The sequence below is a fragment of the Protopterus annectens genome, chromosome 8.part0, assembly GCF_019279795.1.
Source record: "Protopterus annectens isolate FY-2018-M chromosome 8.part0, PAN1.0, whole genome shotgun sequence".
Classification (NCBI taxonomy): Eukaryota; Metazoa; Chordata; order Ceratodontiformes; family Protopteridae; genus Protopterus; species Protopterus annectens.
The window spans coordinates 1,780,633,390-1,780,648,276 of record NC_056741.1 but is presented as its reverse complement, the minus strand read 5'-3'; the positions used below and the strand labels follow the sequence as shown (position 1 = coordinate 1,780,648,276).

The window sequence follows — 14,887 nt, the reverse complement described above, 5'->3', positions numbered from 1 at the left end:
GTCTGGCATCAGTTGTAACTTCCTCTCTCATAAAATCAGGCTGTAAAACAGTCTCACCCACCATAAGACTGAAGTTGGAAGCATCTTCAAATTGCTCAATATTCAGAGATTATGCAAAGACTAAGCTAGGAAAAACTAAGTAGCAACCTGGCTAAATTCAGCATCCCCCTCCAACCTGATGACTTCACAGCATATGTAGAATCCTTATCCTCCTCTGAAGCTAACACAATGCCAGATTTAAAAATAAAGTCATGTGGTGGAACCCAAATGTAAATTGCCTCTACAATAAAAGAAAAAAAAATCATTGCACTCAGTCTCCAAAGAGGCTTTGTGCCAAATGAATGGAGGACAGCAACAGTCATTCCCCATCACAAAGGTGGAGCATCAGTGGACCTGGGTAATTATAGACCCATAAATCTGACCAGCCCCCATCTGTAAGGCTATGGAGAGAATCATTATGGAATTAATAAATAAGGACATTGGTAACCTACAAACTTTTGACCCAAGACAGTTTGATTTTTGTCAAGGGCAGATCCTGCCTTCTTAACCTGGTCAACTTCTTAAAGAAGGCTAGTGAACCAATGGATGAAGGAAAATTAGTACACGCTACATATTTAGACCTTGCAAAGGCATTCAGCACCATCCCACACTCTGGTATTGTTGATAAACTCTCCCAACTAAATGTCAATTCCTATCTAACTTATTGGATAGCAAACATGCTCACAAACAGAACTCGGAAAGTTAGGAGGGTAGCTCTACCACCTCCAAAAGACCTGTCACTTAGGGGTATATCCCAGGGTTCAGTACTTGGGGTACTCCTTTTTGGCATTTACTTATCAGAGGTCAAAGTTACAGTAAAGGGTTTGTAAATGGCCAAGTCTGCAAATAACTGTAAATTGGTGCCAACATAAACTCTCCAGAGGACACCAAGATCCTCCAAGAGGACATTTCCCAAACAAATATTTGGTGTCATAACCATGGACTAAAACTAAATGCCAAAAATATAGTCTATTTAGGCAACCATGACATCCCCTGTAACTATCGCATTGGCAATGAGCCCCTGAAAATTGATTTAGTAGTTTAAGACCTGGGAACCTATGCAGATAACAAACTATCCTTCAATTACCACGTATCCACTAATGCAAGAAAGCCCTTTTTAATTGCACAGCTTAAGAGTAAGAGTATGGCATCTAGTTCCAAGGATATTATCATCCTATTGTATTCAGCACTTATTAGACCAGTCATTGAGCATAATGCCGCCTTTAGTATGTACCCATCCAAACACTTAACAAAACTTGTACAACCACAATGCTTTCTCACATCAAGGGCCTACAATCATAAAAATAACACTATATCAAAGCCTTGTCTCTCTTCTTAGTATTATACAGACTACTGAGAGATAATTGCTGACTCACATACAGAGCCTCAACAGACCCTATACTCTCTGAGGTACTGCACATCCACAAGTCCAATGATGGAATAAACACCCACTCAAGAGATCCTAATCTCTTCTGCAATATAAACAGAGCATGTTGCAAGGGCAGATATGTACCACAGAGAATACAATTTATTTGGAATAGTCTCCCTCTCCACATAAAGCAAAGTATGTTCCTTACTCTATTCAAACATAATCTGGATGAATGGATTGGAAACAGCAAATTCATCCCTGGTTTAGCACCTTTGTCCCTTAAGGATTGGAGTAACATATAAATGTTCTTCACAGCACTGGCTTACTTGAATTTACAGCTAAAAACTTCATGAAATGCAGAGCTAGGTTTCTAAAGATCCTCACAGCTCAATACCCAAGTAAGTAGCTATGAACCTATGAACAGTGTAGCCTAGAACCAAATAAAGGTTGCATGTGTTTAACTTTATGTTTAATTTTATATGGGTCTTTAAATTCTGCTAGGTGTTGACCCAAACACTTAACTTTCCTAAAACCAAATTTGTAAGACTTAAAAGAGTTATATAGCCCACTGGATAATATGGTGCAGTGCTTAGGCAGCACTGACAAACAACACAATAGAGCAAAGAGGACATAAATAAAGAAACGTACAAACTGTAAAAGCAGGCAGCAGGTAGCTGCACTTCTGGGAGGTAGGTGTGCAGAAGTGGAAGATTCATACACAAAGCAGAGTGATGTACCCTAGTGCATATAAAGAAAGGCAGTGCTGCAGTCTTCTGCCTTACTGAACAAAGCTCACAGGAATGAGGATATAGGAGGGAGAAAACATTTTTCTCCCATACAAGCAAGAAGCCAGTGTACACATGAAGGGAAAAATAGTATAGGAAGTGATAAGCAGCTAAGCAGCAGTGAACAGGTGCCCAGCAGGTCATCTTACTGGTTCATGGAAAAGGGAGTACAGGAAAGCAAAAAATGGGTTACAGGAAGTCAAACAAACAGCTTGAAAGGTAAAGCACTTTGGTGGGGGGTTATTGGGTAAAGGACCCATTATAACTTATATATATATATATATATATATATACACACACACACACACACACACACACACACACACACACACACACACACACACACACACACACACACACACAAACAAACAAACAAAAAGAAGAAGGTGCAATGAGTAATGAGGGCAAGTAGAGGGCACAGAGAGATGTATGAAAGCCCCCAAAACAGACAAACGTAGTAACTATGAACAAGCAAGGGAGAGATATGACAGAGACAAACACAGGCAAACAAAGCTTAAGAAGGGTTACAGGCAGCTTGCCAACTGAAGACTGGCCCAGGGGGAATATTACTGGGACCCCGTAGGTTGTAGTCTTAGGTCTATATCACTAATGGCAATTGTCTTATCCACAGCTGGCTACCTGATGTGCTACTCGTTCCAGATGGGGCTGCCAGATGGTAATCCAGCAGTTCATCACCTGTTCAACTGCACTCTCAACTAATTGTTCCAGTTTTGGAACAGCTAGGGTTGGTAAATGAGATGGGCTGCTTGACTAGGAAGGGCCACATAACTCCCAAGATGAGGCACACTCATCCCGCTCACCTTTCACAGCCATATTCTTGGTTTGGGCAACATTAGGCCATAGCTGTTGCATCTGTAGCTCCAGTGAAATTATGGAAACCTGCAGAAAGGCAACCAAAACTGGAAAACATGACATTAATGATAGTAATACACAAGTAATATGGTAGAAGTATACCATGACAGGACAGACATCATTAACCTTTCTGTGCCTGAAAACTCTGCTTCCTCCTATGGCAGCTGGCAGCATGCTCTGCACATTCTGCTTGCAGTGAAAGGTAAAACGAATAGGCAAGGAATTACATAACACATATAGGTGTGGGAAAATACAAATGACAGTTCAACAATATAGTTCCACACTTAAATGATATCCACATCACAATATGCAACAACAGCAGCATGTCCACGTGCAAAGAAGTGAAAAGCAGTTAGAATAGTAGGATGTCCATGTACAAAGAAGCAAAAAGTAGTCAGAATAGTAACATGTCCATGTGAAAAAAAGAGAAAAAAGTAGTCAGATTAGTAGCATGTACATGTGCAGTCAGATTCCCACCTTGCAGGACAACAGTCCACAGTATTACAATTATTTACAGAGAAAAAGAGGCAGCTACAGTAATGCTGTTATTAGTTGCAGTGAACCTGACACAACTACATTAAACACACAAGTGCAATAAGGGAGAAGAATGAAATGGTACCCGTTATACCTCACGATCACAGCCCTTTGCCCAGTCTGGTAAAGGAATAAAGTGCAAATAGCACAACAGCTGCCTCCAACAGCATACACATGAGATGGTGGACAATCACCCACAGCACTCAACCTGGGATATCTTGGGATTTCTCAAATTAAATAAAATAGAGTACCAGAAAGACATGAATCAAAAATATTTATTAAATGCAGAACTGTCCACAGCAGACACAATAACTATTTACTGTACCATTCGGATCTTGTCTAACTGCTGCATCCAATGATGGCAATGCCGGTCATCATACTGTTGCCTTCACCTCTTGTGATACATGGGATGTCAATCTGCCTGGACAGCAGTGCTGCCAATCATACTAGGCATCTGCATTCATAAAATGACACACGTGGGGTTCCAACAGCCATTCCCAGAAATATCTGTGCAGGAGATAAAGCATAATTCCTCTCTCCTATCCACAACCGGCAGGCAGTGTCCATGGGGCAACATCACTTGTAGCCATCTCCTTGAATGTACAACAGTACAAAATTATTGCAGGACAAGAACCATTTCCTACATGCCCAACATGGAACTCTTCGGTCAGGTGCCTTGCACTCTAGAAACTTGTAGATGTATAACTCCCATACATGGATACTTTGCCAGAATGAGCTAGCATGCATAGTGTCCCAGTAACATGCAGATGAATATATCTACACCTCATGCCACTAGTATGTTTCTGCAAAACATAACAATACATAGAGAAAGGTGAACTCAACCCTCATTAGCATAAATAAGGTGCAAACCAGTACTTATTAGTAACATTTAAGCGTGATGCATTATTCTGGAAAACAAAATGCACATCAAGAAAAAATAAGCAACAAATGTATTTCAGCAGTGGCTTGAATCACTTTCTGCCAGCACAGAAGCAACAATTACATACATAATATCCCACAAAGGGAACACAGAGGTCTACATAACTGTAGTAAGAATATATCAGCAGTGTCTCTCACATGAGTATCTCTTAATTGAATGACCCCATGTAACTGCATGATTGCAAGTCTAAGATTAGTGTCCATCCTACTGAACTCATGCACATATTCATATATGTGACCCTAATGGGATGGTGACCCACTGCCAAAGGACAGCCACTTACATCCTAAAGACCAGCAGTCCTAGCCTTTGTAATACCACCACCACCTATATCTACTACACTCATGCACATATTTGCATATTAATCTTTTTGGGTGTGGTAGCCTACTGACACAGGACAGCAACTTCCTCTCAATCCAGATAGCACTGTGCAGTGGAAAGAATGCATGAAAACCCTACAGTGTACCTCATTCTGGAATACATAGCCATCTCTCACTGTGCCAGCCTGCTGTCACTGTGACACAAAGCTATCCACTTATGCCTCCTTAACGTAAGTTGTCCTTTCCTTCCAGGTGTATGCATGTCCCCCAAAGGTGGCAAATGGCAGAGGTTGATGAAGTTCAGCCCTGCAGAGAATGACATCTTGTTACAAGCAGTCAGGAATCAAGAGCAATGGCTCTACAAGACTGTGGTGCATGGTGACAGTGCTGTGAGTTAGAAGAATCACACCACTGATCATAGGCTCTAAAGGTGACTAATGGCCCTAGGGCCCTTAGAAGCATATCCAAGTTCTACCCTTATTTCTATGATTAGCACATATTGCCCCCGTCCAAGAGGGACACAGGTGGAATCCTTGGGGTGAATTTATGGTTACCCATCCAATTGTACAGATTGTGTTTGAAGAGGGCCAATGAGGTGCTCTGTTTGACATGAAGTGAGAGTCTACTCCAAAGGTGTGGTAACCTCTGTGAGACAAATCTGGTTCTATTAATATCATATACCAGGTTAAGGTCTTTAGAGTGAGTTACCCATGTACCATTTAACTTGTGGATATGCAGCATTTCCAATAAAGTAGGGTCAGAAATTTCCTTATATGCAAGGCAGAGACTGCCTCTGAGTAGTCTGTATGAAACAGAATAAAGTGACAGTGTTTTCAGATGATTCACATAAGACGGATGCTGAAGACCTTGAATTTTCCTTGTGAGGAACCTTTGTGGTCTCTCCAATTGCTGCAGATGCTTGGAAAGGTACATACCAAAAGGGGCATTGCACTCAATTGTTGGCCTGATGAGGGAAGAGTACAGGGAGGTTATAATTTCTTTTCTTTCTGGAGGCAATGCCCTTACTTATGAGATGAGCAATATAGAATGCTCTTCTTACCACTGTGGAAACATGGTGATCAAAGGTAAGGATGCTGTCAACCTTTGTGCCCAGGTCTCTCACCATTGAGTGCATACTTAGGGAGTTGCTATTCATGTGGTAGATAGCAGGACTATCGCTCTTACCAAAAGGAATGAGAATAGATTTTTTTGGGTATACTATCACATGTTCATTCGTCTTTTAGGTGAACGAACTATGTGTGAAAACCACTTGGCAGAACCGGTAGGGTGATCACCACAATGCCGAAGCTGACATGAGCGAATGGCCGCTGTTGTCAGCTCCAATATTGCGGTGCAGATTACACTATAACGGGGATGGGGAAATGTACCCTTACCCTTACTGCAGTGTGATCTTGGAGTTTGTATATATAACTGGGGGTGGGGGGGTGCAGCTGTTGTATGTTGTGTAGATAGGAGAATTTCAGTGTAGTCGACATTTTCGACATTCAACTGTACTGAAATACTCGGTTCAACATTTACACTGTTCGGTGTTCAGATTTCTGAACATTTGGTTCGGACATCTGTACATTTGAACAATGTTATGTCTAACATGATAGTAAACCATTTTTTTGCACTAAGTTTAAGGCCATGACTTTGGCACCAATTATTTGTTTGTATAAGACCCTCTTGGAAATTCTATGACTGCTCCCAGTTTGCAGTCATCAGCAAACTTTGTCAGTCTCAGCCACAGACCTTTAGTTTTTGCTTGCACTTCACAGAAATAGATTCCAAGCAGTAGAGGCCCCAGGCCTGATTCCTGTAGAACACCAGTGGTTACATGTCTGCTTTTGGAAGTGGATTCCCCTATTTTAACTATATATATTCTATCAGTGAGCCAGTTACCAACTCATCTAATGATATAAGGGTTGATACCTAGCTGGGTGAGTTTGTCAATAATGCCTGGGGGGGATAGTGTCAAAAGCCTTGGCTAAGTCTATGTAGGCTGTACGCACAGATTTCCCCTTATTCAGGGCCTTGATGACTGTCTCAAAGTCCACCAGGTTTAACGGGCATGATCTCCCTTTGACAAATCCAAAATGAGTAGGGTCAAGTGTTTGGAGATTACCTATATCTTTGTTGCTAAGGTGTCAGCCATTTTTAATTTCTCTAAGTCTTTTGGGTTTCTAATACCATGACAGGAATGGACCCCATTCCTAAGTCAAAGTATGATTGAAGTTCATGAAATTGGTATTGTTTCCATCTTTGATGTCAGCCAGTAGTGCTCTTCACAGCACCCGCAATGTGCCCAGTAATGACTCCTTCTGCAATTCATATGGGATTAAATGGATTGGTAAGATATCTAAATATGATTGTAAATTCTTTTTTATAAGACCCGTTGCTCCTACTACTATTGGAAAGGTCTGGGTATCTTTCTTCCATATTGCTCTCATTTCTGCCTGCAGATCCTGATATTTTATGACTTTGTGTCTCTCTGTACGCAAGACACTGTAGTCACTGGGTGTGGCAATTCCAATGATCAATGCTACTTTTGTCTTCTTTTCTTGGACCACTATATCCGGTTTTCTAGCATCTATCTTTTGGACTGTTGGTAATGGGTGATCACATGTGATATTAACTTCATCATTTTCTATGATGCTTTGTAGTTCAAGTTTCTAGTGTTTTTCAGCCACTTCAATACCATAGTGCTTGCACAATCCCCAGTGCAACAGTCTCACCACATTATTATGCCTTTCAGTATACAGTCATTCTGCCATTACTGTGTCGCAACCAGCAACAAGGTGTGTGACTGTTTCCAGTTTGGTTTTGCAAAACCTACATTTGTCTGTTTCTCCCAAATGTTCATTGGACTTTGCAAACCAGCAGGTACGTAGCCCACAATCTTGGGCTGCCAATATTAACCTTTCATTTCTTGGTTTGAATTCGCCTCTCCTTAACCATTCCTGCGTTTGTTCTTGATCAACATGAGGCTCTTCCAGAAGTTTTCTATACTTGCAACTATATTTATGTTTTTTCCACATTTCTTGCCTTCTCATCTTGTCCTTCACCTTATATTCTTTCCTTTGTTTTTTGGCACATTCCCACATTCAATTGCTGCCTGGTTTTTATCTACTTCTGGTTTGATTTCCATTCCTGCTTGACTTCGATATGCTTCTGCTAAATTAAGCAGAAAAGTCATCTTAGATTTATTCTCCTCATATTTGAAAACTTTCACTACATTTGGATCTTGTTAGGTCATTAGATATGTGTGGAGTCCCATGACTGCAGATCAATACATGTAATCAATTTCCAAGAGGCTCATCCCTCTTTCAGAATGGGGAATATATAATGTTGGAATACACTGATTTTTATAAATCATTTGGTGAGCATGAAACATCCTTCTTGTTTTAATATCTAATCTATCCAACACTTTTTGGGGCCAGTCAATCACTCCAAAAATGTATGTTAGGACAGGAAGAACAAATTGATTAATAGCTTGGATCTTGTTCATAGATGTCAATGCTGTTCTCATGATTAAGTATTCTGAAATATTCCTTACTGAGTTTTATTTGCATTTGTTCATGTTTTATTGTTGATACTTTATCGATTCTCAAGTATTTATACACTCCCTCTTGCTCAAGTTCTTTTATATCACATTCTTGTCCCAAATTGATGTTTTCCTGGTGCTGCAGTTTTCCTGCTTTATAGGTTGCTTTTGCACATTTATCAAGACCAAATGACATTCTAATATCATCTGAAAAAGTATTGACAACCTGCAGCTGTACTTTCAGTTCCTCATCTGATGAGCTATGCAGTTTTAAATCATTGACAAAGAGAAAATGAGAAGTCATTAGACTTTGTTGTTTTCTAGGAGCCAAATTGTAGCCATGGCCTAAGTTGTTAGGTAAACAGCTTAATAGATTAATGGTAAGGCAAAATAGCAATGGTGACAGAGTCACCCTGGAATATCCCCCTTTGAATTTTTATCCCTGGGATAATAATCTGTCCTTTATTGTGGCTTAATTGCAAAGTGGTCTGCCATTATTTCATGGTTATTGTAATGTAATCAATCAGTGTAGGGTGTATCTTGTACATTATTAAGTACTCTTTTATTTATGAATGTGGGATACTATCAAATGATTTTTTGTAGTCAATCCATGCCATACTTAGATTCTTCCCCCTTTTACAGTTCTTCACTATAACTTTAACAACAAATGATCCTTTGTTCCATATGCCTTTCTTTTATTGTCCTTTTGTTCTACTGCCTTAATTGAGTTTTCTTCTAAATGACTACAAACTCTGCCGGCGTCAATTCCCATGTATAGTTTATACATCATCAGATGGCAAGTTATCAGTTTATAATTTTTAGGGTCGCTTGCAGGTTCACTCTTAAGTATGAACATTGCTTTGCCTGTTGTTACCAGTGTGGTGTCTGTTTGGGATGTGCATATAAATAGTTCTTATTCATGGCTAAATCCTTGTGCGAATATGTTAATACTTTTAACCACAAGTTAGATACTGCATCTGGGCCTGGGGTTTTCCAGTGAGAAGCTTTTCTCAACTTTCTTTCAATCTCTCTGGCTGTTACTTCTTCCCATTTCATATCCTGTACCTTTAAACTTCTTATTCTTTCTTTTACTTCTATCAATTTAGCATCTTTGTTATGTTCCACAGGATCTTCATAAATACTTCTCCAAAATTTATCTACTTCCTGTTTTTTTGGCAGTCTTTCAATTCCTTTTACCTTATTTACCAATTCTCTATAAAACTTTTTTGGGTCATCAATAAATTGCTTATTTTGTACTTTTCCCTTATATTATTCTGTGGTATCTTCTAAGTTTTCCAGCCTGTGCTGAAATTTTTAGTTTATTTGCGATACTCCATGATAGATTCTGGTCTGTTCTAATACTGTGCATTGCTTTAATCACCTCTATCTTTCTCAGTATTTTTGTTGATCTATTCCCTCTTCTATAATCTTCTAACAGTGCCACTTCTTGTCTTAACTGCTTTATAGTTTTCTCTATTCAATACTTCCATGATGGTATTCGATTTCTAGCCTTCCTTTCCCTCACTAGCCTGTGATCTTGTGGTAGAACTTTATGAGTTATTAATTTAGCAGCATAGTAATATATCCTGTTTACTTCTGTTATATCAAATGGATCTCTATGGACAGTCCTGATTACTGCATTCATTTGTTTTATCAGACTTCTTACTTTTTGGGTTTTATTGACCTTCTGCAGTCTATTTCTCTCATTGATCTTAATATATCTATTCATGTCCATTAAATCAAGCAACTCTTCTCTTAGCTCATTTTCTTCCAAACTGAGGGCACATCCCTTGTTTTCTATTTCCTGTGGGCATTCTATAGAAAGTTCTATAGCATCTTCCTGTGGCACATACTCTTCAATTTCATCCTGTGTCATCTGTATGACCTGCTCTTTAGAGATATAAGGTAGCGGATACGTGGTAGGGATGTCATGGGGTATGTTTGGCAGGGACAGGAGAGTGAAGTTTTCACAGAACCTGTAGGCCAGCAGATTAGCTATGTCCATAGGCTCAGTATATGTGGTATCATTAACTACTAGTTTGGCACAAATCTGGGCCTTTCCTTTTGGGTTATGGATGTAACTAAAGAACACCTTATGGTTGTCCTTAGCTGAGGAAGCTAATATGGATTCATAGTTTGCTTTGGAGAACTTCACAAGAAGTCTTATTTGCTTGTTTAAGCTGAGGAATGAGTGTTTTCAGTTTGGGACTTGCTCCCTCTTACACTTAAACAGTAATTTCTTCCTCTTACTGTAAAGCCTGTTAATGGCAATTGTCCACCAGGCAGGTTTGCTCTTTCTTGATGAGCCTATCAGGTATGGCCAAGTCAATGCAGTTGTACAGGTGCTCGAATAAAGCAGTGGTATAGAACTCAGAATAGTCAGTTCCATCTGAAGGGTGTGGTGCAGTGAAGCTATTTATACCATCCCATAAGAGGTTATAATCTGCTTTGGAGAAGTTTTTTTTTTAGTTTAGTTGCTGCTGTTGGGGTGGGGGGGTCAGGTGTGAGAGTTACTTGAATGAGACTGATTTGTGGTCAGATCTCATCAGAGAAGACCTCACAGTGGGGGTGCTACAGTGTTCCCCCATATTGGTAAGTACCAGATCCAGGATGTTAGCACCCCTTGTGGGGGTGTCAACCAGTTGGTCCAGGGCAAGTGAGTTTGAGCATGAGTAATTTACCCAGTCAATGGATGGGTAAAGTCACCCAAAACCATGGTGTTCAGATGTATCTTGATAGACTCAAGTAGATCCAAATAGGTAGAGTGGGAGAGTGGGTGCTGATTCAGGGAGGGGTTTCTGTAGCTGGCAATGACTTGAATATGTGTCCTACCAACAGTTAATTGCACCTGAAGTATCTCTAGGGCATCATACTGTTTAACCGATCTAGAGATATATTTATCTTTAATGAATAGTGATACGCTGCTTCCTTTAGTTTTCAGTTTGTAGTCTGAATTTGTGGAAGGAGGTGTAATCTGATATGGTTTGAGTGCTCTCCACAGCCTTAAACCAGGTCTCCAAAACTGCACAAATGTCTTTGTCTTCCACGGTAAGGACGGCTTCCGGTGACTGCAGTTTTCATGTTAATACTCCTAGCATTTAGCAGCATAACCTTGAGATTGTTTTTAGATGGAAGTGTGTAAAGTACATGACTCAGGCTTCACAGAAGACATGCAATATAGTGTCAGAAAACATGGGGACAGGAGGAGGTCTTCCATCAAGCTCTGTGCTCACTTAGGTGGAATAATTGTTGGAATCCATGCATGGTGCTGATGACGAGGCAGGCACTATACCTGGAGGTGTCAGTATAGGTTTTGGGAAAGGACAGATGCCAAATATCTCCATGCCATACCTCTCAACTGTACAAATTTTTGCAGAATGTCCAGATTTCTGTCTCATGTTTTTAGTCTATTCCTCATAAAATTTGTGATTTTCTGGCAAATCAGTGGGATGATCTGATCATCAAACTCACTAAATAATGACGTAAATTTGAGATTCAGATATGAAAACCTTCAGAAAATGTAGGTTAACACAAACCCTGTTACTCTTGCAATTTTCTAAGTTTATAAGAGAAATATTTAAAATATGCCCCTATTTTTGAGCCTTTGTACCCTCATTTTGTCAGGTTTTGTCCAGATTTCTTGCACAAAGAGGTTCAGAGGTATGCTTCATGCAGACTAGCCAGGTATATAGTCATACAACAGGAAGCACAGTATACTATGGATGAGAGTGTACCAGTGCAATGGCGGCTACAGTAACTACTGCCTTTGTCCTTCATGGGTATATTTGGCATAAGGATGCAGATGGACTATTGACAAAGGTATGAGTGTTATATTTGGCTGTGGGAATTCAGTTGTCAGTAGCATGGAGCAAATGGGGCAAGTAATATCTCTCAGTATCCTTATGTATTTATATTTAGAAGGCACACCACCACTATCACAGTATCTATTAAGGCTAGCCCAAAACAACAGTCTCACACCAGTGCCCTGCCAGGTTATGAGAATGCACACAGAATCACAGTCTCAATATACACTGACATGGTCTGCCTCACTTGGATGGGCCTACATCCACTGGCCCAGATGACACTGTAGCTTTCCCCACATCCAACCAACAAACTGTACAGCATGGTATAATGCCTACTTAACCTGGGGTGTCTCCAGTTTGACATTTCAACCACCGCTAGTGGTGGACAAGCAGGGGAGGATGAGTGCACTGCATCTGACATACAGTTACTCATTGTATGGTTAGCAAGTGGTGCAACACAGTCTCATCCAAGATGACTCTTGGTCTCAACCAACTGATATGTGATGCTGTGACCCTGGTACAATCAGCAGCTACACACAAGGAAATGGAGATGGCTGGTGTTGTAATGGTCTTCAAGAGACACTGGAGGACAAGGGGCAATGATATGATTAGCCTTGTTCATACCTTAGTGGAAAATATTTCAGCAATGGCCACCTGCAGAGGATCTTAGCTAGAGCCACAATTACTGCCTTGCATCCTGTTGTCGCCTGTGTCCATGAGTATGTGCATGCTTGTGGAGCACTCACTGGATGTCCACTGCAAGGTACACAGTCTGCTTTTGCCACAGTTGTGGTTTCACCATAGCTACACTGAAGAGTGAGATAGTCACCCTATAGGATCACTTGGGGAAGGCTACTTCATGTAGAACCCCCATACAGGTCCTGTTTCACTATGTGTCCTGGGAAGCATCAGCCTGCAAAGCCTTCATGATGCCAGACTCTGCTGCACTGTCCCACAGTGCCTCCCCATGTATCCTCCTTGGAACTGTTCCACTGCATGGTCTCATAGTGACATCCCTTCTACACCATTGAGGAAATTATATTTGACCCAGATACCACCTCTCCCATCTTCAACCCTGGCCTCTGCCCTCAGTTATCTTCTGGTCCCCCACCCCACTGGTACTGTATGGTCACCTCATGTGACCCTAGGCAGCTATGCAACTGATGATGGCTTTGACCCTTACCACCCCCCCCCTTTCTGTTTAGTGCGTGTGGAGATGTATGATACAAAGTGTAATGTGACCTTTTTCTGCCTGGCATAGCTACTATAGAACACTGTATCCATCATTTTGTTCTATGTGACACCATACTGCCACTGTGTATACATCACAGCCCACAGATGTGTACAACATACTGATGCTTTGTTTGCACTGCTATGTATTGTGGTTAATGACCACTGGAAGGGTGCCGTGTAGCTACTGCTGGTTGTCAGTTGCCATCTTTATCACTGCTGGTGGATGATGTGTTAGTCAAAGCAGGTTCTGCTGCTACATTGGTAGAGGATTACAGGAATGCTGACTGACCTGCCTGATGTCAGTATATCATACCATGTAGCGTGTTACAAATATATGGCAGTTTGTAATGGGAAAATATAGCAGTGGCCTTCCAGGCATGTTCACACAGTGGAAGTGAGACTTCATCACATGCTATACTATATTTATGGTTTGAGCATAGCAATGTTATGTTGCTGTTCGGCCATGCCTTGTGGGTTCCATATGGTCTCCTGGGGATAATCTGTAACACATCAGGGCTGATGGGAGAGATTGGGCAGTACTGATCTGTACATGGTAAGTATCTGGCTTTGGATATGGAGACATTTCACTTTGCTTGTATCTGTTTAGCCTTATGAGAATTCATAAGATCTTAGGATCATAGGAGATTACTAGGCTATTGACCCAGAGGTCATTTTAAGCCTAGTCATTTCATCCCAATGAATACCATAGAAATGCTAGTCAATACCCAAGACTGCATTTAGTGATGACTGCCCATGTCCAGGAGGGTTGTGGGCTCTGTCCCCAGTAAGAGTTTATGGTGCCCCGTCCACTTGTCCAGGTTTCTTTTGAACAGTCTCATAGAGGTGCTCTGTTTCACATGAATTGGTAGCCTGTTCCAAAGACATGGTAGTCACTGGGAGATAAATCTGTCCCTACAGCATGACCTATTTAAGTCGCAGGCCATATTTAGGTCTCTGGAACGGGTAGCCCTAGTCTTGTTTGATTTATGGATATGCAGCAAGTCCATTAGGTTTGGGTTTTGGATTGCTCTGTAGGCCCAGGCATAAGTTTCCCCTAAGAAGTCTACACGATAAGGAGTATAGTGACAGGGAATTTATTCAGTCTGTGTAGGGCACATGCAGGAGCCCCATTGATCTTTTTTTTCCAAACTTCTTTATTAAATTTACACATCTGACAAAGGCAATCTTACATTTATATGAGTGAAAAACATACAAAATGATATCACTTTAGTTACAATTTACATCACAGACAGCATTGAAACAACTGTAGTTGTAAACATTATACTTCACTTATAAACCACCAGTCATTGTTAGTTAAGCATTATACAGCTCATTCAAATCCTGCCTCTTAAATCTCATTCCTGCTCGGCTCGGTATATAGTTTCCACAATTCCCATTTTTTCCTATGTAGTTTGCTCCTTCCCTTTTCTAAAGATCCCAATTCCAGTTG

The 14,887-nt window shown here is 40.7% G+C and overlaps 1 protein-coding gene across 1 annotated transcript in view; it reads right to left on the bottom strand.

The window, feature by feature from the left end:
- Window positions 1-3,857: 3,857 nt before the first annotated feature.
- PDF (peptide deformylase, mitochondrial) overlaps window positions 3,858-14,887 on the bottom strand; it is a 174,591-nt gene continuing 163,561 nt past the window's right edge. Inside the window, exon 3 of the mRNA XM_044081279.1 lies at window positions 3,858-4,403. Within this exon, the coding sequence (XP_043937214.1) occupies window positions 4,393-4,403 (11 nt within the window). The 3' untranslated portion in view covers window positions 3,858-4,392. The remainder of the gene's footprint in view (window positions 4,404-14,887) is intronic.